This window comes from Gallinula chloropus (genome assembly GCF_964237585.1).
Source record: "Gallinula chloropus genome assembly, chromosome: 4".
In the NCBI taxonomy this organism is placed as follows: domain Eukaryota; kingdom Metazoa; phylum Chordata; class Aves; order Gruiformes; family Rallidae; genus Gallinula; species Gallinula chloropus.
Window position 1 is genome coordinate 79,345,449 of NC_140088.1, and position 27,221 is coordinate 79,372,669.

Below are 27,221 nucleotides of genomic sequence, written 5' to 3' on the forward strand. Positions count from 1 at the left end.
AGAAGACAGAATGGGAGAGAGTGGATTTCAGGCAAACTACAAAACCTGTGGATGTAGGAACAGCTGTAAAAAGATGACTGCATTGCACCAGCCATTCAATAGGTGGAGAAATTTCCTCTTTTCTTAGTCTCAGACCAAGCAGAGATATGAGAAATGAAAATTAAAAGTTACTCAAAAATTACACATTTAGTAATAATGAAACCACAGGTACCTGGGCACTATTTTTCAATACATGTATGAGGAAATCTTAGTTTTGCTTCCCCTCCTGCCCCTCTAATATGGCCAGGCCTGGCAGTACATCCACCTGCCATGCAAGTTGGTGAGCTTCAGAACAGCTGCTTAATTAATTTATTTGCTTTTCTAGTGAAATAATTTACTTCATTCTGTTTTGTATTTGTTGCCAGACAACTGGAAAATATTGGCCCATTCAGTCAAGTCCTCCATTCAGTGTAGTAGATCAAAGTTCCTGAAGTCACAAAGCACTAGCAATGCACAGGAGTAAAGTTAGCTGTTAGTAACTCCACTTGTCAGCCAGGCAACAAAGATACAGAAACCAAATTTCATGGAGGAAGGGAGAGGAGAAGGGACCTTGGCTAAAATGGTGACCCTGTGGCAGCACCAAACATTCCATGCAAGGTAAAAAAGTTCAATAACAATTATTCTGCTCAGCATTATCTGAAATACTGACTGGGGCTACTTTAGGTGGCAATAAAGACAGAATGCTGGAAGAAAGCTGCTTTTAAAAGGCTACCTAATACAAAATTTTAAATATTTAAAATATTATATCCAGATTTTGTCTTTCCAATAGGAAGTTCTGAAAAAAGTTGCCCAGATCATATGAATCTAGTTCCTGGGGCTCACAACATGCATGGGCAATTCATCCCTAGTATTCATCCTCTTTAGGAGGGCTTGGCAGTGCCTTCTACTGTAAGAGGAAACTCTTTTGTATATCGTTATGGATTATCCAGCAATGGGGGGGGGGGGGGCGGGAATAGTTATGTTCTGCAATGTCATGCTTGATATTTTAACATTAAAAAACAAAGAAAAAAGAGAAAAATGATGGAACAGCAATGATTTGACACGAAATAAATTTCTGTAGTAGTACCTGTATCTGCTGATCCTACACATTACTGTGCTTTAACAGTCACTGGAAAGAAACAGCATACCCAGATATAATCCAAATAAATAACTGATGAGGTCAGGTTTTTGTACTCAGAAAATGATGTTTAATTATACACAAACATCACTTCCAGCAATAGACATTACTTCCAGCCAATACTGCAAATGAGCATAAAAACCCCAAGTATCCTGCCATGTCTACATTTTCCATGAAATAAAGATACTCAAGGTATAAACAGAGAACATTTCTAACTGCCATTCACCAAATATGGATTGTAGTTTCTGCGCCAACCTACTTTGAATACATCTATTTTAGAATATGCAGTACTGTACATTAGGAACTGCCTTATGGAAACACAGATTCATTCACAAATGTTAGATGGTTGCCATGGTTCTCTATTTAATCTTGCCTCGTACTGATTAGCAACAGCCCTACGCTTCTAACACAACCACACAACTCACTCTGTATTTCTACATTGTTATTTAGGATACATTTAAAAAAAAAATGTCTGATCCTTAGATTCCAATTTTCTTGTCCTTCAGTCATTGTTAGTCACTTTATCATAAATATCCATCTACAACACTGCAAGTGAAAGGGGGAAAAGACAGAGTTCAAACACCCCAATTCTTGAAACGTATGAAATCTTCATGAAAAGGATGCTCTGATTGATCTGGAAGAATCAACTGTTTCATTACCACTCACCAGTCTACTGGAAAACACATTTCCATTTTCTGTGGATCTGCTGAAAATTTGAACCATCATGTGAAAGTTGGGATATGTCAATTTTGTGCAGTAGCTTTTGTTGCCTGGTTAACTAGAGCCAAAGCATGTAATGCAAAAAATGATTTCCAAGAAATGTGCCTCTTCCCCCTCCTCCTCAAAATCTCCTTTGTATCAAAAGCTTATTTCAATGCCAACTGATAAACAGTATTGTTGAAAACAGATCTTTTCCCTGATGACTAGTAAATGGGCACACAAAGCCCTCTAGGAAATAAATCATTGTGACTGTTATCTAGGCACACTGGTCCTCCACCTTAAGCACACGAACACTGTGTAGTCTCTGAAGGTAAGTTCTGCCTTCTGGGGATAAAAGGGGCACTAACTTCTCCATGAGAATGAGAAATTGCAAACTGGATACATTGGTAAATGTAGTTTGGGTCTAAAACAAAACAACTACAATCAGACAGCAGTTCTGTAATTATTTTAACATATGTTAAACTACTGACATAGATAAAGGATGTAAATACATATTTTTGGGAATAGAGCAACCACAGAACCCAGTTTTAGACAACCTGTGCTATGAACTAATTTATACTGGTATTACTTCTATTGACAAATTATTTCAAGCACTTGAATCATATAGACAGAGACATTATAGTCCTGCAGATCAAAAGTGAAGGTAAGATTGGAAAGAAGATGGTTTCCTCAAACTCCTCCTTTTAAAATGCCAATTGTTAAATTCTTTAAAGCTACCTATGTTTATTTCTTTGTATCAAAGAATGGCATGCAGTCCCAGTGCCAGTCAGGATAAGGAACGTGTTTGTCTCTCTTTAAATAACGATTAAGTTTGGTCTAAAAATTGCACAGTGAGTAGAACAGAGATACAAAACAAAAACACTACATGAAATTTAATATAAACAGTACTATTACTATATATCAAAGATAATGATGAATTTAGGAAAACTGCAGACCTTGGAAAAAACATATTAATATATATGAATCAGTATGCAAATGATGCCCCAGTCTATTTACTTACCCTTAATCTTAAAATCCAGAGGAAGATGTTCCATGGAGAGTAAGTGTCCATGAGTTTCTATTGCTCAGGGTTACTATGCTAGGCTTACCTTTTTCCTATTTGTCTACAGATTCTCCTGTATCTACATAAAATGAGTGAAAAAAAATTTCCCACAAAACTAAATCGTCACTTGGGAAGGTTATTTTTCAAGGAATATAAAATAGATAACATCTCATGAAACATTTGCTTGTGCCTCCAGTTGTCTGCTTTCTGCTACTGACTTACCTGTGGACTGCAGATTTCTTTATTATTTTGCACAAGTTGTGAAAAACCTGTACAAGTTATTATTATTATGTACTTATAGCACAACACCACATGGAAATGGCCAGAGTTCAGGGTCCCCTTGTCCCATTGCACTGGACACTATAGTCTCCAAAGCATGTGTCCTTCCTTAAAGTGACAGCCCCTTGTCTCTTGACAGCGTACCAGCTCTCCATGTGTCCCACATCATATACAGTATTGCACTCTCCAGATTTAGAAGGATGAAAGGCCAGACCAACTTTTACCCAGGACTTCTCTGTAAACTCTGATATATTTTATCTCAGGAATTACAGCTATCATAGTAAATCACATGTTCCAGCTGTACAGATGAACATTCTGTACAAAACCAAAAGCATTAGGGGAAGCCAATGCTCACCATCAACAGCCACAGTTGTAAAGCAGTCCTTTGAGCCTACTATAAAATGTCTACCACTATTTACACTGCTCACTGAGGTCAGTGCATCTGTTTCAGATGCTGCAAATCCATAATCATGTTTTTACTGTCCTTTTTAAGCAGTATTTTAAATATATATTCCAGTATGCCAAATGGTAATATTTTCTTTATGGTCAATCCTTATGTCCTGAATGTAGCTATGGCTCCAGTCAGTGATATGAAAACTACTGGCTAAGACATATCCTCACAACACTGAAGGGTATATATTTAATAAGAGAACCACAAACTAATTCCTGAAGAGCATTTTTATAGTATGTGACAGTTCTCCTGGAGCAGTGCAGGCAGCACCCCTTCCCCTAAAGCACCCTCTGATGATACAACAGCATCACACCCCCAGTCAGGATCCTCTAGACCTTTGCCTCCTTCCTGCCTTACTCAATGGAAATTAAGGCTCTATCTATGTTTATTTAAATGAAAACACTTCTATTTCTTTAGATCAGTGATACAATAACACATGGGCTCTTGGCTGCTACGCTAGCACACAGGATTTACCAATCCAGGACAGACCATTTGTCATGAAGTCCAATATCCTGCTTCAGGACAGGCTAGTAATTGTAACTTGAATAGAAAGTGAAAAATCCCTGTAATGTAACTGAGCAGTCACATAACACTGCATGAGGCAGAAATAATGTGTTCCCAGCCCTAGCAGGAGATCAGTTTTCACCTAAAGAGCATAAGGAGTTTCCTCTCACTACAGTTTACCTAGTTATAAGTTAATGGTCATAAAATCATGGAGACCTATTTTTAATCCAACCACAGCACATGAATCAAAGCCTAGTCTGAAACAGTACTTCTTAATAATTACTGCTACTTTACTGGTCTCCCCATTCTTATGTTACTGTCAGAAAAGGAAAAGATTTTATCTCAATAAAACCCCTAGGACACTCCCATGCAACCATCTAACCCTTTTTATCCTAAGTAATCTTCCCCTTTTGCAATTTCTCATGCACATGCATCTTCTCACATATCCTGAGGATCGGATGAGAACAGATGAATATAAATTGCATTACATTTCGCTTCCACCTTACCCTAATGGAGCAGCATCAAGTGCAAGACGGGACTGTTACTGATTTGTCTGACTGACAAGACTGGCAGGTAATGCTAAGTCCAATTTCATGTGAGCAACATACTTTGTTAAAACACTGACAGTACAGAAAAAGATACGAGCGCAGCATCTAGTGAGAGGGAGAGAGGAAAGGAAGAGGGCAAGGAGGGCAAGGGAAAAACTAAAATCTGGTTAACAAGCAAAGAAACACAACCATCTGTCTATGAATAGGACGGCTGGTATGTCTGCTATTCCTGCTGATTGAGAAGGAGAAAGGTGCTTATAAGCCTGATGCTGAGGCTGTGAGTTTAACTTGCAGTAACAAGAAAACATCAGGGAGGGAGTGCATGCTATGTATAAACTGAACATGTAAACACTACACAGGGTAACCTTAGATGATGCTGCTGGGCCTTTGCAACTTGCATTTCTCTTGACATCAGGATTTAATAGAGCACACCAGAAACTGCAGAGCCCTGTCTATATCCCTGAGCTCAGGTGGCGATGGTTCACAGTCTATTTTTGTGCCCAGTTATAAACACATTTACATCTGTCTTTTAATGAGTGGTGGGGTGGGAGCAGGGGAACTCCATCAATAACAACTGTTCCCAGAGTACCCCAGACAGAAGCAAGACCCAGCAATGTCACACGTTTTCAAAGAAAATAACTGCAGCCTACAGCATTAGAAACACAGCCAACTACGGTAACATGAAACAATTTTAGAAGCAATAAATTAGGATTAGGACCATTTACAAAAATATTTTGATACTGTGGACATAGTTTACTTTATTCAAACAGCTTGCTTGAGATTGAGAGGACCAGGAAGGAATTTTAAGGAGTATAAAATATTTTTTTAAGTCAATGAGTGTAGTCTCCAGTGTTAAAAAGGAGTAAGGGATTATGTGAACTGCCCACTCATCAGCAATCACTTTCCTAACACTCACCCAGACTGTGGAAATAGATTTTTAATTACTTATGAAATAATACTTGTTTTAGTGTCCTCTAGCAACAGTGGATACTAAAAATAAATACTGAGTTTACTGTAAAAGGAGGAAAAGTTGGTGAGCAAGAATGCAGTGATAGCCCCTAAGTTTGTGCAACATGTTCTGATGGCATTTTGTAGGCTGTGCTGTCCTCACATTTTGCTCAGAGGAGCATCCCCATTTCTTTCCCTTCCACATGTTGCCCTTAGAGAGTACAATTTTGCAGCTATAAACCCTTTCTGCAGAACTTAAGCTTCAAAATGTGTGAACTCAGAACTGCGTGTTACAGAGCAGTCTCAGTTATAACCATACTGCATTTTGGGTTTCTATGTTTTTCATCATCTTTTACTGCCTGGCTGCCATAAAACGCTTTGTCACATTTACAAAACCGTTATCATGAGAATAAGCAACTTCCAATAAGCAGCAGAGGACCCAAAGGAACGTGTATACCTCTTGAAACAGTACACACCTCTGGCACAGTGTGATCAAGGGGCAATAGGCAAACCAGCAGAACAGGAACAGCTGCAAGATGAATTAGTGTTTGAATCATTTCTTTCTGGAATCACAGAAAATCCAAAAGAAAGATGCAAAACAACATTCTACTTTTTCCTTCAAAATATAGGAAAGGCAGGATGCATGAGTCTATTGAACTCTTCTGCACTCATTCAATCAAAGAAATATTGTTACAATTGAACTCACATGAAAGAAATAACCATTGTAGTATCATTTTTTTAGATAACTAAAGGACCCTGGTCCTAAACTTACCTAACTTCTTCAAAACTTTGATCCCTATTCCCCACTGTCATCCTCTATTTAAATCCATGCAGCACTTAAACCTCTTTTTGACTGGTCTCACTATTCAGTTGTCTTACAAAGGGATTGAACAACTAAAAATCAAAAGCAAAAAAAAAATCAACCCCTCCAGCTGCCTTAATGTAAGAGTTATGGCTCCTAAGATGCCACCTTCCTGACACAGGTAAAATATCAGCATTGCTACCAGGGACTTAATCTTAAGTTAGTTATTTCATAATAATTCTTTTCTGTCAGTATTTAGTTTAATCTAAGGCACTTGAATGCTAGAACTCACCCCAGCCATTCAATATACAAAAATCCCAGTACAAATCCCAGCAGCGCGGCTGCTTAGCAACAAGCGTCACTATGACTATTGGCTGCACCAGTTCCTCTTTAAACACAAAGTTCATCTGAAGGTCTTTGTCAAGCCAACTTGAACTTTGTTCTTACCTGAGAGATAACTTCACCCTCTGGAATCACAGTCCACCAGAAGCATTGAAGACCGTTTGACAGTAAGGACAGACCATCAGCTGTCCACAAAACGGTGACTGGGAACTAGACCTTGATAAGGAGCTCATTACCCTCAAAACCCCCAGAATTAATATTTACTTAGTGTAAAGAGTTGCATTTCCTTCTGAATCTATGCTTGATACTAGTACATTCTTCACACACGCACCAATATTGCCTCTACAATACACCCAAGTCAAAGCAAACTACATATATTTTCCCCAGGGCAGGGTGCAGGGGGGTGGAATTTCATCTTTCCAGAAGAGATACCAAAATTCTTCATTCATGCATGTAACTTTTGATGTCATATGATATTTCCATGACAAGGGGCCAAACAAAAGCAAAACATCTGTTCTCTTTTGACTGAAGCACTTAGAAGTTTCAGATTTTTTGCATCCATATGTTACTCTGCATGCTAGATTATCTACAGATCGCTGTAGACAATAGAGGAGGTTCCTGAAGTGCCTCAGCAATTACTTCCTGAGTCAGGAAACAGACAGCCCCACCTGAGGGAATGAGGTCCTGGACCTGATAGTCACCAATGCAAGCAAGCTCATCAGGGATGACAAGGCTGGAGGCAGCGTGAGCTGCAGTGATCACACATCGGTGGAGTTCAGAGTCCACAAGGGTACGTGTCAGGCAAGGAGCATAGTCAGGACCCTCAATTTTAGGAAAGCAAACTTCCAGCTCTTCAAGGAGCTGGTCAATAGGACCCCCTGGAAACACATCCTTGGGAAAAAGGGAGAAGATCAGAGCTGACAGAACTTTAAGGACACTTTCTATAGAGTGCAAGAGCTCTTGATCCCCAGGTGTAAGAAATAAGGCAAAGAAGGAAAGCGACCAGCATGGTGGAGTCCGGACCTACTGGTCAAACTTAAAGGGCAAGAAGGAACTTCAAAGGCAGTTCAAGCAGGATCAGGTATCCTGGGGAAGAGTATTAGAGACGCTACCCAGTTATGTAGGCATGAGGTCAGAAAGGCCAAGGCACGTCTGGAGCCAAACTAGGCAAGGGATGCCAAGAATACCAAGAAGGGCTTCTAGAGGTATGTCAACCAGAAAAGGAAGGTTAAAGAAAACATACCCATCCTGAATGAGCAAGACTGGCAAACATGAGAAGGCTGAGGTTCTAAACAACTTTTTTGCTTCAGCCTTCTCTGCCAACCTCTCTTCTCACATCTCCCAAGTTGAAAGACTTCATAACAGGGACCTGGGTGACAAAGTCCTTCCCTCTGTAAGTGAACACAAGGTTTGTGACCAGCTCAGGAACCTAAATGTGCACAAATCCCTGGGACCTGAAGAGATGCATCCCAGAGTCCTGAAGATATTTGATAAGTCATGGCAGTCAGGTGATGTCCCAGTGACTGGAAGAGAGGAAACATCATGGTCATTTTTAAAAAGGGTATAAAGCAGGACCCTGGGAACTACCAACCTGTCAGCCAAACCTCTGTGCCTGGGAAGACCATGAAACAGATCCTTCTAGAAGCTATGTTGAGGCACATGGAGGAGAGGGAGGTGTTTTGAGACATCCAGCATGACTTCACCAAGGGCAGGTCTTGTCTGACCAACCTAGTAACATTCTACAATGTACAGACTGCATCAGTGGACAATGGAAGAGCAATGGATGACATCTCTCTGGACTTCTGCAAAGCCTTTTCGGCCTGGTCCCCCCCAGCATCCTTCTCTCTAATTGAAGAAATATGGATTTGATGAGTGGACTGTCTGGTGGATAAGGATTTGTCTAGATGGTTGCATCCAGAAGGTAGTGCTCAAGGGCTCAATGTCCAGATAGAGAGGAGTGACATGTGATGTCCCTCAGGGATCCATACTGAGATCAGTGTTGTTTAATATTTTAATCAATGACATAGACAGTGGGATCAAGTGCACCATGGACATGATGACACCATGCTGAGTGTTTCAGTTGACATGCCAGAAGGATGAGGGACAGGATGCCATCCAGAGGGACCTGGACCAGCTACAGAAGTGGGCCTGTGCAAACCTTACGAAATTCAGCAAGAACAAGTGCAAGGTCCTGAACATAGGCTGGGATAATCCTCATTATGAATACGGGCTGGAGGCTGATGTGATAGAGAGCAGCCCCAAGGAAAAGGACTTGGGGGTACTGATGGCTGAAAATCTGGACATGAGTCAACACTGTGCGCTTGTAGCTCAGAAGGGTTGCATCAAAAGATTTGTGGCCAACAAGTTAAGGGAGGTGATTCTGCCACTCTGCTCTGCTCTGGTGACACCCCACCTGGAGTACTGCATCCTCCTCTGGAGCCAACAGCAGAAGTACATGGACCTCTTGGAGTAGGTCCAGAGGAGGGTCACAAGGATGATCAGAGGGCTGGAGCGCCTCTCCTACAAACACAGGCTAAGAGAGTTGTGCTTGATCAGGAGAAGAGAAGGCTCAGGGGAGACCTTATAGCAGACTTCCAGTACCTGAAGGGGATCCACAGGAAATCTTTTTGCACTGTTTGTGTGGACATGTAGTGATAGGAGATGAGGGACAATGGTTTTAAACTACAGCAGGGTAGGTTTTGATTAGACATTAGGAAGAAGCTCCTTACTATGAGTGGGGTGAGACACTGAAACAGGTTGCACACTGAGGTGGTGGAGACCCCATCCTTGGAGACATTCAAGGTCAGCCTTGAGGAAGCTCTAAGCAATCTGATCTAAAGGTGTCCCTGCTTACTGCCAGGGTTTGGACTAGATGACCTTTAAAGGTCCCTTCTAACCTAACACATTCTGTGATTCTATGATTTGTAAGATTTTACAGGAAAGCAAGCTGCACGTGGTGTAAGCTACTCATTGTCTTCTACTACATTGAAAGATCTCTTTAGAAAATTGCACATAAAAATGTTTAGACTTTTTATTGTGTTTACCATAACTTATCACTGCATAGTATGCATTTATCACAGTACATGTTAAAAAAAGAGACTGCTAAGCATACATTTTCATTCTTCATAGCCACCTCCTAAAGACAGCATCTGTATGCCTCTTCTTAATACACTTGTTTCAGTCTTGTCAGACTGAGTCAAACCTAATTTTTTAACCCTTGCCAACAATTTTGAAATGATACATTCATTAGGAACACAAGGGACTGTTGAAGATGTTTGGATTATGGTTTCTACCCCAGAACCTTGATGTCCCCTGAATGGGAAGGAATATCTTGGGCATATTTTAGTCACAACAGATGTGAAATGAAAGCAAGTAGCTTACAGACACATAAGGGAAAAGGGAGGTAGCGAATTTAATGCACGTGTCTCTGTATCTTAACACATCATCCTAGGAACCCTCAGAGGAAAAACATTCCTGGCATTAAGAGTTAAGTATTTAATTTGATGTGCAGAGGAAAAAAAATCTACTCACATAGATTTTACCTCCTGTTAGCACTGACAGCTGCCTTCGGCTTAACTAATTTTCTTTGAGCAAAAGTTCTACTCATTGCATATATTAACTAGACAAGCTTTGAGAACTTTCACAAGATTATAGGTAAATGCTTCACTTATACATCTGTATGAATGGATTCACATATGCAGCAGCTAAAAGTCATTCCCCCTACCCCCCTCCACGAAAACACAATACACACACACATCCAAACCAGACTATAGTTCTTCCTTTAAATTATTAGAGGACTGAAGAGTCAGGAATTAGTATAGCTATCCTAAAAGGAAGATGGTCAAATGGCATCTGTTATTCAACGATTAGTGGGCTCCACATTCTTTCATTTTACATTTTCTCCTTATCATCTTATCTACAGTAATTGCACTTTGGATTTGTGATACATTTCTGTGTTTTATTATATATGATAAAAGTCAAACAGACTGTAATCATGTGATGATTAGAAAGAACAGCTGCAACCACTACTAAGACAAACAACTAGAGCCATGCTGTGCACAAGGAAAGAGTGTGTTTGGCACACTTTACTAATGTAAAAGATATTATTTTTTCTTTTCCTGTTGCAGCCTTGTGTTGTAATACTCCAGTGAACAACGTACTCACAACATCAGACTGCCTGTTAAAGGCAACTGTAACATCTATGTTCTTTAGTAAGAAAGCTAAATCTGTGTTTTCTGTCACAGATAAGTTTATTCCAAAGCTTTTATCCTTGCAGATTCCCAGGGACAGAAAGCAACAATTTTGGACAACAAGCAACAATTGAGCAAAAATCAGTCTCTCCTGGTCAAGGACAGTTATGGCATCTCCCTGACGGTAGGAGCTGTCAGGCACAGAAGTCTAGTAGCCTTATGATAAAAAGAAGCACTGAGGGGCTAGCATCATGAAAATAATGACTTGTCATATCAGCTATCATGTCCACAGAAGAAAAGCTATCAGAAAGTATGGACATTCAGAATATAAATCCACTCTACCTCTGTTACCCAGAAATTCCCTTATGTAAGAAAAATTCACTGCCAGTTCTATCATCTGAACAGTAACTGCACAAAACAGCCATGAAACTGTATCCTCCTCATTTGCTTTTTTGGTTTGCTTTTTGTTTTGCAAATCACAACTGAAATCAAAGTGTACATGGCTGAAATTCCTGCACTACTGCAGAGAATTATAGATTCATATTATCAACCAAATAATCTAAATCTCTTCTGAGATACACACACGGATCTAGTTTCCATGTAAATTAGTTTCTGCTCACTTGGGAAAGGACACGGTGGGATTCTTAACATTTTACCCATAGAAAGGATGCAGTGCAGATGAAATAAAACTATTGTTAAAAAAAATTTATTAGCTGTATTTTAAGCAATGCTAAGATGTACTGCAGAAATTTCAAGCACATCACAACTGTAAATCCAAGACCAATATCACCTCGAGAAATACAGACAAAATATCCAAAGTTGTTTTTAAAAAAAAACCTTGTAATTTAAACTTTGTTTCCAAAACATACAGAACACAGCCATCATGCTTAAGGCTGGTGACAATTAGCACAACAATTAGGACTATGCACTTTACTCCTGCTCCAGGTGAGGCTGGGTCAGGATGGCTGGTCAAACATAAAATATGCTGTAATCCAAATTTTCCACCTTAGTAAATGCTGTAAATTGAATTGCAAGTAAAGCCAGTGATTTGCTCTGATTCAGATTCAGCTGAGTATTTCAAGCGGAGGCTAGACTGGTACCTTCAAAGCCACTGTAAAATGTGGCATTTTATCTAGATGAAAAGACCTCACAGAATATCTTGAAATGTCAGAATTGACTCTAGAGAAATCCAAGTGTGGAGGTCAAGTCAGCCAGATACAGGCAGAAGCTTCCTATAGCTTCAGGATACATTTAGCATGTTTCTTATTCACCACTACCATTGCTTTCCTGCTACAGAACCTTGTCAAACAAAAATCTCTTATATAGCTGGGTATGGTTTTGGTTCGTGTTTATTTTTTTTTCCTAAGCGTGAGCAATATTTGAATAATTAGGAGATTTTAAAATCTACTAATTATCTCAAACTAATATACTGCAGCATATTCTCCCAGTGAGCTGACACCATGGGGCACTACAATCTGGAGCGATGATAGAGAAAGCTCAGGCACTGCACAGAAGGTGCTGCATAAGCAGCAAGTAGAGAAAGTGGAAACTGTGACTGTGACCACTGCAGGAAACTCATGAGGTTCTGGCATACACTACAGAAGCAGGGAGGAAGACATCCCAGTACAAACCACACACTGCTGCATAGACAGTCTAACATTACTGGGCTGCAGTTTTTACCTAGCCTCAGTCACAGGTCAGAACTAAAGAATCAGGTGCTGAGTTACAATACAGTACATTTCATCTCATATTTTATTCTGTCCTTGGTCATATAAACTTGCCTTTGGAGAAACTGTTGAGTACTCTACAGCAACAATACTGGTTTATGTGTGTCAAGACAGCAGAAACACAGAGAAGTAATAAATAGTACGGGATGTAGTCAATAAAAGCCCTTAGCTTTTCTATAGAAGGTACTGAGAAAAAAGATTAAATGAATTTATGAGGACCTACAACAGATAAGGAACACAAGACATTGCATATAAAGAGATAGTACTCTGATAACTAGTAACTTAGCCTGTGTAGAATTGTTTTACAGAGTTGAACTCCACGTTTTAGTTATTTCCTCAACTTGTCAATTATTAATAATCCTTTCACAACAAAAAAGGTACATTCTTCTTTATTTAGTTTATTACTGAATTTGAATTTCACAGGAACCCTAGCTATATATTTCCTTTGGATTAAAAAACCTCCAATGTAACTCTCAGAGGTAACTTTTCAGAGGTTCACATCTTGGCACACCAAAAAACCCAATTGGTCCTCAAAAGTGCACGTATCAGAAACTGCATTCATACAGCTTCCTGGCATCCCTACACAAATACAAGCACGATAAGATTACGACCAAATGAAGATTATGAGTGACTTATTCTTAATTTGACCAGTGCTTTTGTATTCAGCACATTATTTACTTATAATAAATGTGCTCCCATTAAAATACTCTTCTAGTTATAATATTAAAAATATTTTAACTTATCTTACTTTTTCTTTGCAAGTGGATGAGTCACCCTACCTGGGTTTTCTTTCACTTGCCACTTCACTCTGCCGTATGCAAAGAAAAGAAAAAGCAAGCTAAGTTTTCATTTAAAGAAAAGAATTATTGTGCAAAGGGAGTGCACTCATCTGAGCAAACATATGCTTATAGTGCTTAGGATTTTAATTATATGTGACATGGCCTTGACAATTGCTTCCTTCAGAATTATGGAAGATATCTACCCGTAAGTCATGAACCTCAGCTCCCAAATTTAGGGTAAGTGAAAAAGTAATCTCTAAGAAATTCAAATTCAAATTTGTTATGAACACAATCAAATATCACTCAGAGAAACTAAAAGCAAGAGTCAAATCAAATGCGTGTATACAAGGTACTCAAAAATAAAACCCCAAACAGAAACCCAGCTACTTTGAAAGAAAAATGTTGTGTGAAGTACCTCTCCAGCATCCAATCAAAGGAGGAAGTGCCATTGAAATGACATATTTTATCTGTTACTTTACAGAAAAGAGTTCAGACAATTTACCACAATTCACATATTGGCTTTTTTAAGATGTGTTGCTATGATGGCAGACAGACACAGGATACAAAGGTTTAGGATGTCTCTCCTTTCACCCACCCACAAGAAGCATATATGTCACCCCCTTCTGCCTCACAACATATCTAAACCACGATCTATCATATGGCTTGATTCAGAACTACATCCATCATGATGCTTGCTGTGTCACAGGTATTTCCCTCCCAAGATAGGAAGCTTTCGTTGCACATCACAGGAAGGAAATACAGACCCCACTGCCCTGCAGAAAACCTGTGGCAGTGACTGAGGAGGGAGAGCACTTACTGAAGTGGCAGAAAAACCAAGTACCATTGAAGAATGTGAAATAAGTGCTAGCTTTCATAGAAAATTGAGACCATTCAAGACTATTAAAATGATGTGCTGTAGGGTGGAGGGATGATTTGCATTGTTGGGTTTTTTTTAATAGGGATGTTGTACTGTGTGTTGAGACCTGAATTGCACTTCAGGTAACCTGCTCACACAAATTTTCTCTGTAAAAACTATGCATTAAATCCTCTAATATTCTGCAAGAATATTTTCCCAGGTGTCAAAACATTTATTTGAGAGTGAGACTAAGTATTTTGCATTTTTGTATCATGTATCTGTGGCCCCAGATCCTGAATGCAGAAGGAAAACAGGGGTGCCCCAAAGCTTTCAAGCATGAAATCCTTTCCTAGCACTGCAAAAGCAAGTCATAAACTAACGCATTTTATAAATATATTAACATGAAAGTGTCACACTTCTGCAAATCAGCAAAAAATTTGTTCCATCCCTGACACCTCCCTTTAGATTTTTCTACACTAAAGGAAAAATAACTTACTTGCAAATGTCATCTTCTGGGTCCTCAAGCCCAAATCTTTCATCGAAAGTAAGCTGTATCCATACGTTTTCATCTACTGCTACTAATCTCCACACTAGTACAGTATTGCGTGGGTATGTGTGTGGAAACTTGGGGCTGTGAATACTTCCATTAGTAGTCACGGTAATTATCTTCTCATGCTGAGGATCCTGCACACCTATAGTAAAGAGAAAACAGATGTAGCAACATTAATTTCTTCTCCTTTTCCTGAAGTGTTTTTATAGTATATGCAGATAAAGACACTTTTGATTTATTTGTTTCATCTTGCTATGAATTTCTGTTTGGATAAGTTATATCGTAACCATCCAAAAGTGGCAAGTATTACTTTGCTGGCAAAATGCATTCAAACCCAAACCTGAATTGCTGTTCAGAAAGCAGAAGAGAAGTTCAAGTGGAGAGAAATGTGACTGCAAGACTAGGCTCCTTGTGGAAGCCCAGCAACCCAAGGGACTACATCACACAGCCTGCTGATGGTTTCATTTCTTTATTACTAGAGAGTGCACAGAGATACAGAAGGCCACAGGGAGAGGTCTGCTCACACCTAACACAGAAGGAATGGTTTAATTTTGTTTCTTATTAAAAGACTGCCCCAGATTTGAGTCTGGTGATAAGGACTTTGTTGGCCACCTTCTTCTGGAGGGCTGTATCAGAAAAAAGTCATCCCACTACAGGAATGAAACTGGGACATCCTTGGGAAAGTCACCAAGTTAAGATATTAGGCCTTTACTGCCAAGCCTCAGCTGAGGGCATTCCTCAAAATTCTTCACGGCATTGTTAGACTACAGAAATGTAAAATTAAATTAATGTTTTACAGTGTGGCACAAACCAAGTGAGAAGAAATAAGGCAACTATATTTGATTTTTAAAGCATACAGTAACATTGAACCTACTGAAAAGACCTTTTCGGGTTATGAATTCCTAACGGTAAAGAGTTACCGAAAGGAAAGGACTTCTTCAGTGAGCAGCAGCTGTGCCTTTCAGACCCTCAACAGCTCTCCTCACAGTAACTCAAGAAACCTCATTCTCAAGTGCCCAATATTCACAGGAATTCACATTCATCAGCTGGAATCAGCTCTTACCGTGTGTTTAGCTGCAAAAAATAGAGATTGACCTTATCTGGATACATTTTAACATTGTGACATACAATGATGAGATCTCTAAACTATAAAATTTAACTCCATCAAATGAAAAAAATCCTCCTTATTCTATAGCACATGACTTTTGCTCTCTTTGACTTCTAAAAAACCTGTATACAGTTGGATTTCACATTTCAGTCTGTAAATCATAGGAAGTCTCAGTGTTACCTATAAATAACTCCAGAAATAAAAAATAAGCTTGCAATTTTGTACTGGAGATTTATTAATATTATTTTATTTTCAGCTACTCATTGTCTCTTGCAGCTAAGATACTTTACCTTATTTTTACATTTGTTTTATAACTAGCATTATGACAAACATTCATTTTAAGTTATGTAAGACATATGATTCAGCCTACAATGAAAACATACACTGTAATTGTACCTTATTATAGCTACATGTAAAGGCTGACAGTTAAATGAATGTACTGCAAGAAAAGAAGGCCATAGAAACAATATTGCTATTTTAAAAGAATTAATCTATACTTAAATATAATTTAAAGTCTGTCAGACTTTTGCCTTCTGACAGACTGGTGCCTTCTACTTGTGGTATGAAAATGGTAAATTTCTTTTAAGTGGAATTGCTGCTTGTATAAAACTGATGGTAGTGTGGTGTTTCCCTCCAGAGGGCCAACTGTCTCGTGTACAGAAAAGACATGACAGCATGCAGGAATAAGTAAAAAAAGCTCCAAAGAAAAAAAAAAAAATAAAAGGCCCAAGAAACAGATTCCTTCATTGGGTTTTTGTTAGCTGAGTCACGAGCATTTTTCTATAATGTACAGTATGTCAGCTGAGAGCTGCACACTAAATACAGGAGCCAACAATAATAAAAGTGACTTTCCCAGAGATTAGCAGAGCAGAGTGCTATTTCCAAAGTATGCAAGGGACCGCCATTTCAGACAAACATGTCAACGTGTGGTGTCTGACAACACTCTAGTCACTGACTCATTTTTTCTTTAAAAGTACACACAGGATTACAAACCATGTTTTATTTCACAACACATGAATAAAGTGCTTTCTTTTGTATCCTTGGGACAGTGATAACAACAGCAAGTAAGGACTGCAAATAGTCCAGGCAGATCAAATGAGAAGTCAACAAAAAGTGGGAAAAGAAGAGAAAAGGCCTATGACAATTTAGCGAACAAAAGTTGTGACATCTCCGGTGTCCTCAGTTCCTCCATTTGTAAAGGAAATATATCTATTTACTTTAGCACACAACAGTGTTCCATGAATGTATCAAATTCCCACACACAACACTTGCTCCATGTCAAATATTTGCTCTCGCACAATGGCATTTCTTCTCCTACAAAAGAATTATTTTCTATGACTACAAAGGCAAGTAACTGCTGTTAGGAGAATGAAGCTTGTTATTTGTCTTTAGATAAACTACAATATTCCTTTTAATCCTTTCTATATAAATTGTACCATTGTACCACAAAAAGCTAGCCTTTTCCTACCAAGTTTCATGTTCTGAATATTTATTCTGAGGATTGCATGAGGAACGCAGCTACCTGAACGTGCCTGAGATGAGACTGTAGTCTCTGTTCTTTGTAAGATGATGTTTCAAATCCTGGCTTTATTTTATTTTAGGGAGAAATCAGTCCAAGTTACACTTAAAAGGGAGTAACAAGTTTAGATTTACAGCAGTCAGCAGCATAACTCTAAAGCTGTGATGATCTGACTTTCTATTATGACCATCCGCCCCACCCTCCCTCCACCCAAGAAAAAAAAAAAAAAAGAAGAAAAAAAGATGATTACTGTACACACAGCATTAAAGAACCCTGAAGTTTAGGCAAGGATCAAGACAGCCAAAGCACCATCTCAGCCAGGGGGCAATAATATCATGCAAGGGAAGCAGGAACAGTCGAGGACCAAAACATATCTGCATCTTCAGTAAAAAAACTTTATCAGAAGATGGGCAACGGGACTCCCTGGCAGGAGAAAGTCCTGGGAATGGGGCATACTAGATGGGAAAAAACCCTGAGCTGACCCAGGGATATGACATGGTTACACTTATTAGCGAAGGACAGAACACACTTAACAGAGCCTCAAGTTGAAGAATGAGTTGCCGCAGTCGTCTTTGAAGTGGTACAAGATGCTATCACCAGATTTATATATCTATCAACGGAGAAAGTCTGCCTCCGAAAATTACAAGATTCCAGGCATTCTGAAAGCACAGCAGTGCCTAACCCTTCCACCGACATGGTAACACAGACGAAAAACCACAGTATCACCAAACAGATCAGCAGATGCCACTGTAAACTGAAATTAAACCCACCAACTAGACAAGCTCATTCCTGCCTACTTCAAAGTAGGTCTCTTCCCCCATGGGCACAACACATTTCACAAAGATCAGCGTTGACACTTTTTAAATATACCAAATACCTCTTTCTTAGTACATCATAATCACTACATTTTAGTGAGGGTCATGAGTAGAACTCAGACAAATCATATACAGTTCAGGAGACAAGCAAGGAGCTGCAGGAGAACAGCGGAGCACTGCAGGTGGAGTAACAGACTCAGCACAGACTCACTGAAGGGCTGATCAACTTAAAAGATCACTCAGTACTGGTAAAATTGATCTTTAAAAGATTTTGCTAACCTCACACTGGTTTCATGACTGAACAAGATGCTAATCATGTACAGCTAATACATTAATTTGTTACATTTCATTCAATAGCCCTTAATTATGAAAATCACCTTTAGGCCTCCAGAAACAGCATTAGCTCACTTTTGGCTATGACTGTTTAAAAAATAAAAGGGCCAAATTTAAACGTGACATTTCAACTTCTTCAAATTAACAGTAGAGCTTTCTCAGACATACAACAATTTTGTGGTATGTGCGAGTCCTCCACTTTAAAACACAGAAACAAAAGATAACAGTAACTACTTGTTTGTTACTGCAGAACTTCAGAGGGAAGCAGGTTTTTTTAATTAAAGTAATCAAAAGGATTTCCTGACAACATTCCCATATAATTTTTACTGCACTCCACACATGTATAGAAACTGAGACTTTGTTGAAGAAATTCTTTGAAATGTAACATAACATGCTATTTCTTCCTCTTTCACCAGGCTTTCAAAAAGCAGTAAGCCTACTTTGAGTAGTAATAACTAAAGGCACACAGGGGTACCTCTTTCTGTCCTCTGTCTCTGGTTCAGTTGCCTCCAGGCACTTCTTAGCTATTCTCTGAATGCAACCATCAAAATGAAATTTAACTCTTTTGCTGGCTACAAAAGAAAAGCTGGAAAATGATCTGTTACTGGCAGAAAATTGAAGACAAACAGTTCTGTATGAAATTATTTGTGAGTAAAGAGGGTATCAGGGCAAAGGCACTGAAAATCATACCAGTGCTTCTTTGAAGAGACTTCCAGGCCCATCTCCTGCGTGGGTTACTTTTCCTGCTCCCACCACTGCAGATCACCCGTTTGAGGGCTGGCATTTTCTAGCTGACACTCAAAAACCCTGTGGATAGAAACTCCACAGGGCCTTGGGATAACCATTTCCAGTGCTGTGCACTCTCCCCTAGGTAAGATATTTTTCTTAATGTCCAGTCTGAAGCTCTCACTCTGCAATTTTTTGCAATGGAGGTTTGGTGGGTTCGTTTGCTTTTACATTCTGTGCAGCTACCAGGAAGCTACCACTCGATCACCCTTGCAATGGCTCTTCAGGCTGCCTCACAGCTTCCTCATCCTCTACTCACTGCCTTCCACCAACTAGATGCTGAGCCTTCGAGTCTGGCAGCCCAACCAATCTTCAACTTACCCAACATGCAGTCTGTTCTTCCAAACCATTACACTTCAAGTACCACAAGAAATGCTTTTGAAGCATGTAGGGTTTGTTTTCATAATCACTTTTTCAAGTAGTAGGCAAAGAAAATTTCATACAGGCTTTCTGCATCTATCTCCTAAGATAGCCTATGGTCTGATTTCTGGATTTTCTGGTTAAATCTCCAAGACACGTCTAGCCTTCTGTGGATTTTTCATTTTGAGGAGCTTCTATGCTTTGATACAGCGACGTGTTTGAAATCTTTGTGTGATTCTTCATGCATTACTTCGAAATAAATACACTGAGAAGTGTTTACACCTGTGATATGCATACACAAGCATATACACACATGACCTGTAAACTATCATAACATGAGAAATTTAACTTTGAACTAGAAATCTACTAAATCACACAGGTACTTATTACCTAAATTTGCAAACATAAATACAAACATATAAAGTAATATATGGATGTAAAGTAAATTAGAAACTTGTAGAAGTATTATATCTTGCTTAGATTGTTCCTTCTTCTGACACATGCTTACCTCACACACTTGAAAATGCATATAAAAGAATTTCAAGTCATACCTCTTAAGTTGAATATATAGAAAATTGCATTTGCCTTTTAAATCCTACAATTAAATCTATTAATTTTATCTTCAATTACTATTTTGAGTTCATACTTGTACTGTTACCTTAGGCACTGAATATCCTATGGTATTTAACTATTGGCTAAGGGTCTTTCTGCCGAAGCTACATAAAGAACATTATGTGAAGGGCTGCACACCGAGCAGAAAAGCAAGAGCTTTCTAATCTATCTTCAGGAACCCTGAGCTTTGGCAGCAGGCCCAACTGGAAGGACAAAAGGAAAAAAAATAAAGGGGGAGGAGACACTGAGGAGCAGAACATGGAACTCTAGTAACAGATTTAATGAAGTTTCTGAACAACTGCACAACTTCCCATCTTGCAGAAGATAGTCATGACAAGCCTTCTTTGATTCCAAATTGAATCAAGAAACAAACATGAGTTTATACCTTTACTTTACAAGTTTCCAAGTATTCTGCCAGCCCTCTGCCTTTTGTTCAAAGAGGAGGATGGCAATTAAACAGGGGTTTTGTGCATGGTTAATCTACTTGCAATAGAAGTAACCTCCATTGAAATCTGTTTTCAGACCAAACTCTTTTGGAAGGTGGTATTGGTCCTGAACTTATCAGTATTTTTTTAAAACTAGATTTTAGCCAAGATAAAGAATTCCTTTTGCTAAATGTTAGATGAGGTAACTTTTTTGTGTTATCACATGCTCTAAGACCTAATTATTCTAGAGTGTTTCAATAAGCATTATTCCAATGTCCACATGTAAAGTCTTGGATACACTGGAATCAATTTAAAAGCTCCTGCTGATTTGAATGTGAAAAATTCTATCTATGTAAGAATAATTATTTTTGGAATAATTATTTTGCAATGGACTGATAACATAATCTGCTTTTTTCAGTCATGGACCAATAATTATCCTGAAAAATATAGAATTATTAGTATATTACATGTTCTTATAATATACATCCCTGTCATTCAAAAACTGACAAAGAGCTCTGTAATATGACCATTAGCAGTTAAACTTACTATAGCAATATCCTTCCTTTCTCTTATGTATAAAGCAAATATCAAGATGGTCCTTTTCATAATATTCTTTTCACATTTGTTCTTGCCTCTGTTTTTACTAACAATATTATATTGTAAGTAGCTGCACGTAACATACAGACTCTAAGTCAAGGAGCAGTCCCTATCTCCATCTTCTTCCATTAAATTTTTGGCTTGAGTGACCTGAGCCATCTCCAACAGATAAGGCACCAGTTAATGAAAGAAAATTCTGGCCTCTTCCCTCAACCCAAAACTACTTAAACACATAATGATTTAATCCAGAATCACAAGTTGAGCTGGAGGTGGAAATGAAGAGGAAAGGATACAACATTTCCAGCTGAAAGAGCTGTGAAAGTTTTGCAGACACTATACTATAGTCAATCCAGTAAAAACAGAATTATTTGTAGGTGCACTGCTATACAGAAATGCAAAAGTGCTGATCATTCTAAAAGCATACATATTTAAAAGATTACAGACTGGATATAAAGAGAGTCTCATCTTACAGGCAGAATATAACACAGGTAAGCTAATCTGATTCTACATCTATACTTTGTAAGCAAGAAAGCAGATCAGACTACCACTGATGCACAAAATTCTAGCTTTTAATGTTACACTGTGAAGAAATATTCTTCAAGGGAAGAACAGTCTTATTCTCTATTTTTCATTAGTCATATATGGCTTGGATAACAGCTAGGCATTTGACTCTTCACTAATTGCCATTTCTGTATTATATACAGTAGAAAAATCATTCAAAGTTCACCAGACAGGATGAATGAGAGAGAACTAAAAATACCTGTTGAATGACCAGCAAAAGAACAGATGTTTATAGTCCTATTTTTCCTCACTTTAAATAATTTACAATTCGTTTACATCTACAACATGGTAAATGCACAAGTAGTACCTGGAACTAAGATGACAAGAAGTCATAATAAAATGTGTAACTACTTGAACTATTTTTTTTTTTAATTCCTAAGCAGAGAAGGATGGAGGGAGAAAGAATGGAAAGGAGAGGAAAGGAAAAGGGAAAAAAAAAAAGGAAAAAGCCACCATTCTGAATGAACCACTCCCCATGTCTTTTCAGGAATTGGCGGACAGTAAACAGCTCCATTATCAATAGTATCAAGGGCAGACAATAGATACCATCAGCCTCAATACCTGACCTTCACACATTAACAACATGAGGTCATCATGACTTCCTCATCATCGAGCAAACTGACCTCTCAACATGTTTCTTTTCTGCTACATCCAAGAGTATGAATCCACTACATAATATTTTTAATGATTCTGTATCCTATTTTCTCTTCCCCTGAAGAAGCAGCAGAACAACGGGAAGTTCTGTCTCATTTCATGCAGAACAGGTAAAATGTAGAGCCCTCAATGATAATGAAACTCAGAAAGGGACGGGCTTCTGAAAGCTGCTTGTTTTAGCAAACACATAATTAAAACAGTCTGGGATAGGAGGAATTGCAAGTCTCCTTGGAAAAGTACAACTTATTATACATTAAAAATACTGTCAGAAGACAAGACATGCTGCCAGATTTAATGCTGAGAGACCCAGGAAGCAATAAACAGTAAACCAAGAAAAGGATTGCCCAGCTGGAGATATTTATACCTACGAAGAGATAAAAATGTTATTTATTTACTTTATAAAAAACCCCCATCTTTTTAAAGTCTTATGTATTTGGGAGGTTTGGGTGGAAACAAGTGAATATTTTCAAATACATAATTTTCCAGTTCTTCTGCTACTCAAAATAGATGTTTGTTTGTTGATTTTATTTTATTTTCCTACAGGAAATTGATTTAGTAAAGCTTTAGGAAAACGTAACTAAACTTTGAAAGGTAAACAAACATGAACAGAAATTATGACTAAAACAGTATCCATGGCAACAATAGAAACTCAAGTGAATGTGAAGAACATCACATACAAACGCTCAAACCCAGCACTTCCAATTTGTTTTCAATTTTATTATGACAGTACTTAAAAGCTACATCCAAAATTAGCTTTGTTAGTACTAGAGACCACACACATGCCCCAATAGTATCAGTCAGTCTGTCTGTCTCGAAAGGCTGCACATATTATGTAAGGTAGGAAGGGACAGGGAAACAGCAATAGTACCCCAGTTTTTCAGACTTTGCATGGCACAGAGTGGTCACAAATGCAGGAAGATAAATGTAACAAAGCCATGGAATTAACCTGGATCTCTTTTCATTTCAGAAGTAGTAGCTTCAATGCCATCTCTTAAAACCTGCTTCTACCTCGTTTTCTAACACTAGCTACAGCTCCCTCTATGCTTTTTTAAAATGCATGTAATTCATATCCTTACCATAAAAATTCTTTAAATTCTGACACATTTGAAAAGTTTCATTTCTTGATTTTAAGTCAAACTGCCGAAAAGTAGGGCTTAATTTTATTATGCCCCATTTCTTTATGATTCCTTTGGTTTATATTGTGCAGCACTTGTTAAGAGCAGATACTAGTAAACATTTGGAAAAAAGATTATCCGTGGTCCATGTGGAATTTAGTCTGAATAAATAGACTCTATGGATACAGTATGTGTTAAACAGCTACATCTCATTTTACATATTATTCAGAATGAAAAAAAAAATAATCCTGTCCTGATCATGTTTCAAGGGGGTGGGGGGGCATATAAAACCACTACCCTAATCTTTAGAAATACAAGCCCTGAATTGTTTTGTTTTGCTTTTTCCACTGTCTTGTATTTGTGTGGATTTTATTTTTTAATTCTTCATGTATCAGAGTGCTATAAAGATTGCAATTTTAGTCAGAAAAGTCCAGTGATGAAGTTGTGTAGGAAAAGACATAAGAGAAAACCAAAGGTTTAAGGGGTTTGTACACTACAGTTGAAGGTGTGACTGGAGCACACTTAGGGCTACTTTTAACTACAGAGAAAGAGTAAATGGAAGAAGGACTCTGATGTTGCATCCAGGACACTGTAAAAAGCTGCAGCTTGTACCAAACTCTTGGTGAGAAGTAACAGTTATCCAGCCAAATCTGCCAATTTGGGTTTTTTTTAAACTTTAACCCAAGCCAAACCATCCAAAACGCTTTTCATCATTCTTCCAATTCTTTGAAAGACACATATGGCAGAGTTGGGGGAAAATCAATGGTTAAAATGCATTTTGTGCAATTCCCTTGTGCTTCTGAAGAAAAAACAAGCAGCACAAAATGAAATCAGAGCCTTAGGCTTTAGTAGTGACTGCCCCCAGAGGACTGGCTTCCATTTTGACAACATGGCTTTGTAGTGCTCTCCTGCCCAATCTGGATATTGGAAGCCCATCTACCCATCAATCAATAAAAGCTGTTTTACTGATAATTTATCCTGGGTCAACTGCATGCTAGGTCAGGCCATTTGATAAAAACCACTTTCCAGTCTCTTCACACTTTTTGGAAGGTGTTTTGGATGCCTGTTAAGGCTGAGTCTCTATCCTCACTTGTACTGTTTGAGGTAGAAGTGGGAAATATTCATTTCACAAGCATGGAACTGAATTTGTTAACCATAATTTGGAGAAGTTGAAATCAAAGCCCACATTGAATTGCATGATTCTCAATCAACTGAAATTGTGCCTACATCTTTCCAGGGCATAGCAGCAGGTTACTATAGAGAAGAGAACAACTTTTATAAATAACCACATCTTGATGCACATTTCTCTTGTAATTTCATGCTTAAGAATTCCAATGTATTTCCAACACAAGGCTTTTATTGATGGAGGTGAAGCCAGTACTTCAATCACAGCATAAACAAGATTGAGAACATCAAGCCCTCAAGTTTATGCTCTCACATAAATTAGAATGAATGAAACAATATATGCATAATCTAATCTGGCACCACAATTAATGGGGCATTTGAATCACTTGCTGATAAGTGGTCTACAGTAGCTAAACATACATATCTCAAGCACACAATGACTGATGAAGTAAATACTTTTCATATCTAATCAGTTTCTTTCTACAGAATTTCAGTAATATCAGCATCTACAAACTTTGATGGTCCATAATTTTGTTTCTTTAGTCCACCATAGTATTGCAGAAAAAAGAATTCTACATGCACAGAATGTTCAAGGTAAATCTGAAAATTATTAATTCAGTGCTTATTGAAATTTCTATCCAAGTTAATCTAACCTTATTTCTAGGTACCTTAGCTAAAGTCTATTGTATGGAAATCTTGCACAATAAAAAAAAAAAAAGTCCAAAGTGCTACAGCAGCTGTCTGAAGGCTTGAAGTTAAAATTTTAATAGGCCACAGGTAAAGTATTATCTGCACATCAAAGCCTCACTGCTGTAAAGAAATATGAAGTGCTGGATGCCAAATGCTGACTGCCTCCACTCTGAAGCTGAATAACAGAGCAAGGATTCCTGAGTGAAAATCAACTGACGATACTATTTTGTGTGTGTGTGTCTGTGTCTGTGTTCTTGTTGTTGATTTGTGATTGTTTTATTGTGTTTTTAAATACAACATATTAACATTTGAAAAATATTTCAGGAAGTACAGTGATGAGTCTTGGTCATTTGTAAAAACAGACAAGTTAATGTCCTTGATAAACTTGTCTTGATGACTGGAGATTTTACTATTTACTACTCCCCCTTCACTGACCAGATTTGAGGGAAATAATTCATTTGACTTGCTGGTTGCAATTTAAATCAACACCATTTGCCTGTGCAGTGATAAAATGAAGAAGTTCGCTTCTGACAACCTTATTATCTCAGAAGATATATTTTTTTTAAAACATGGGCATTACATGCAATTTTTCTGAGGATGCTAAAACAAAAAATTCAAGAAAGGTTCCAAGAAATTTCTTAAATCCAGGTAAGTCAAATTCACCACACTTAGGTGTAGGCCTTCAGCATGCCCTAGGGCGTGACAGGGTGAAGAGTAGAAAGAAGAGGAGGATAGCTATTTCACGGTGTTACCTATTTACAGAGAACTAAATCACAGAATCACAGAATCACAGAATCTTAGGGGTTGGAAGGGACCTCAAGAGATCATCGGGTCCAACCCCCCTGCCAAAGCAGGCTCGCTATCTCATATTACACAGATAGGCATCCAGACGAGACTTGAATATCTCCAGAGAAGGAGACTCAACCACCTCCCTGGGCAGCCTATTCCACTGCTCCGTCACCCTCACTGTGAAAAAGTTCTTCCGCATGTTGGTGCGGAACTTCCTATGCTCCAGCTTACAGCCATTGCCCCTAGTCCTGTCCCCACAGACCACTGAAAAGGGGCTGGCCAAATCCCCCTGCGTCCCAAGTCTAAGATATTTATAAACACTAATTAGGTCTCCCCTAAGCTGTTACTGAAACAGCGGATTTCACTGCAAGTGTAATTTTTCCTCTGCAGTCAGGAAAGTTTTCAAAATAACCTTTAAGTTGAAGTGTCACTGATAAAAGAAGAAAGTCTGGACCACAAGGGATGAAAAAACTATTTCTCTTTAAAACTGGACTTCTATTTAAAAGCTAGAAAATACAGACTTGCTAACAGATGTTCTTTCCTTCACACAGTACTAACTTTACTCAGACTCTGGTTTCAAATCCCATTTGCACCGAAACATTATTTTAGAGAACACTGGAGTTAGCTCTCTATTAAAAGGAATCAGACTAACACTTGATGGATTGTGCTGCAATAGCATATACATGTGGATACACGAATAACTGATCATTTTCATTGCTGTTAGAATCTAAAAGTTGGAAAAATAGCCCTATATACAGAACATTCACCTAAACTACTTGAAGGTCTTTGGACAAAGAATAGGAGGCATTATGAGAGTTGCATGGCTGCAAAGACAACC

The 27,221-nt window shown here is 38.4% G+C and overlaps 1 protein-coding gene across 1 annotated transcript in view; it reads right to left on the reverse strand.

Annotated features, from left to right (window-relative positions):
• The window catches only part of PDGFC (platelet derived growth factor C), a gene marked incomplete at its 3' end in the record, with an annotated part of 127,500 nt that overhangs the window by 40,298 nt on the left and 59,981 nt on the right, over positions 1-27,221 (reverse strand). Inside the window, exon 2 of the mRNA XM_084264005.1 lies at positions 14,841-15,036. Coding sequence (XP_084120131.1) covers positions 14,841-15,036 — 196 coding nt within the window. The remainder of the gene's footprint in view (positions 1-14,840; positions 15,037-27,221) is intronic.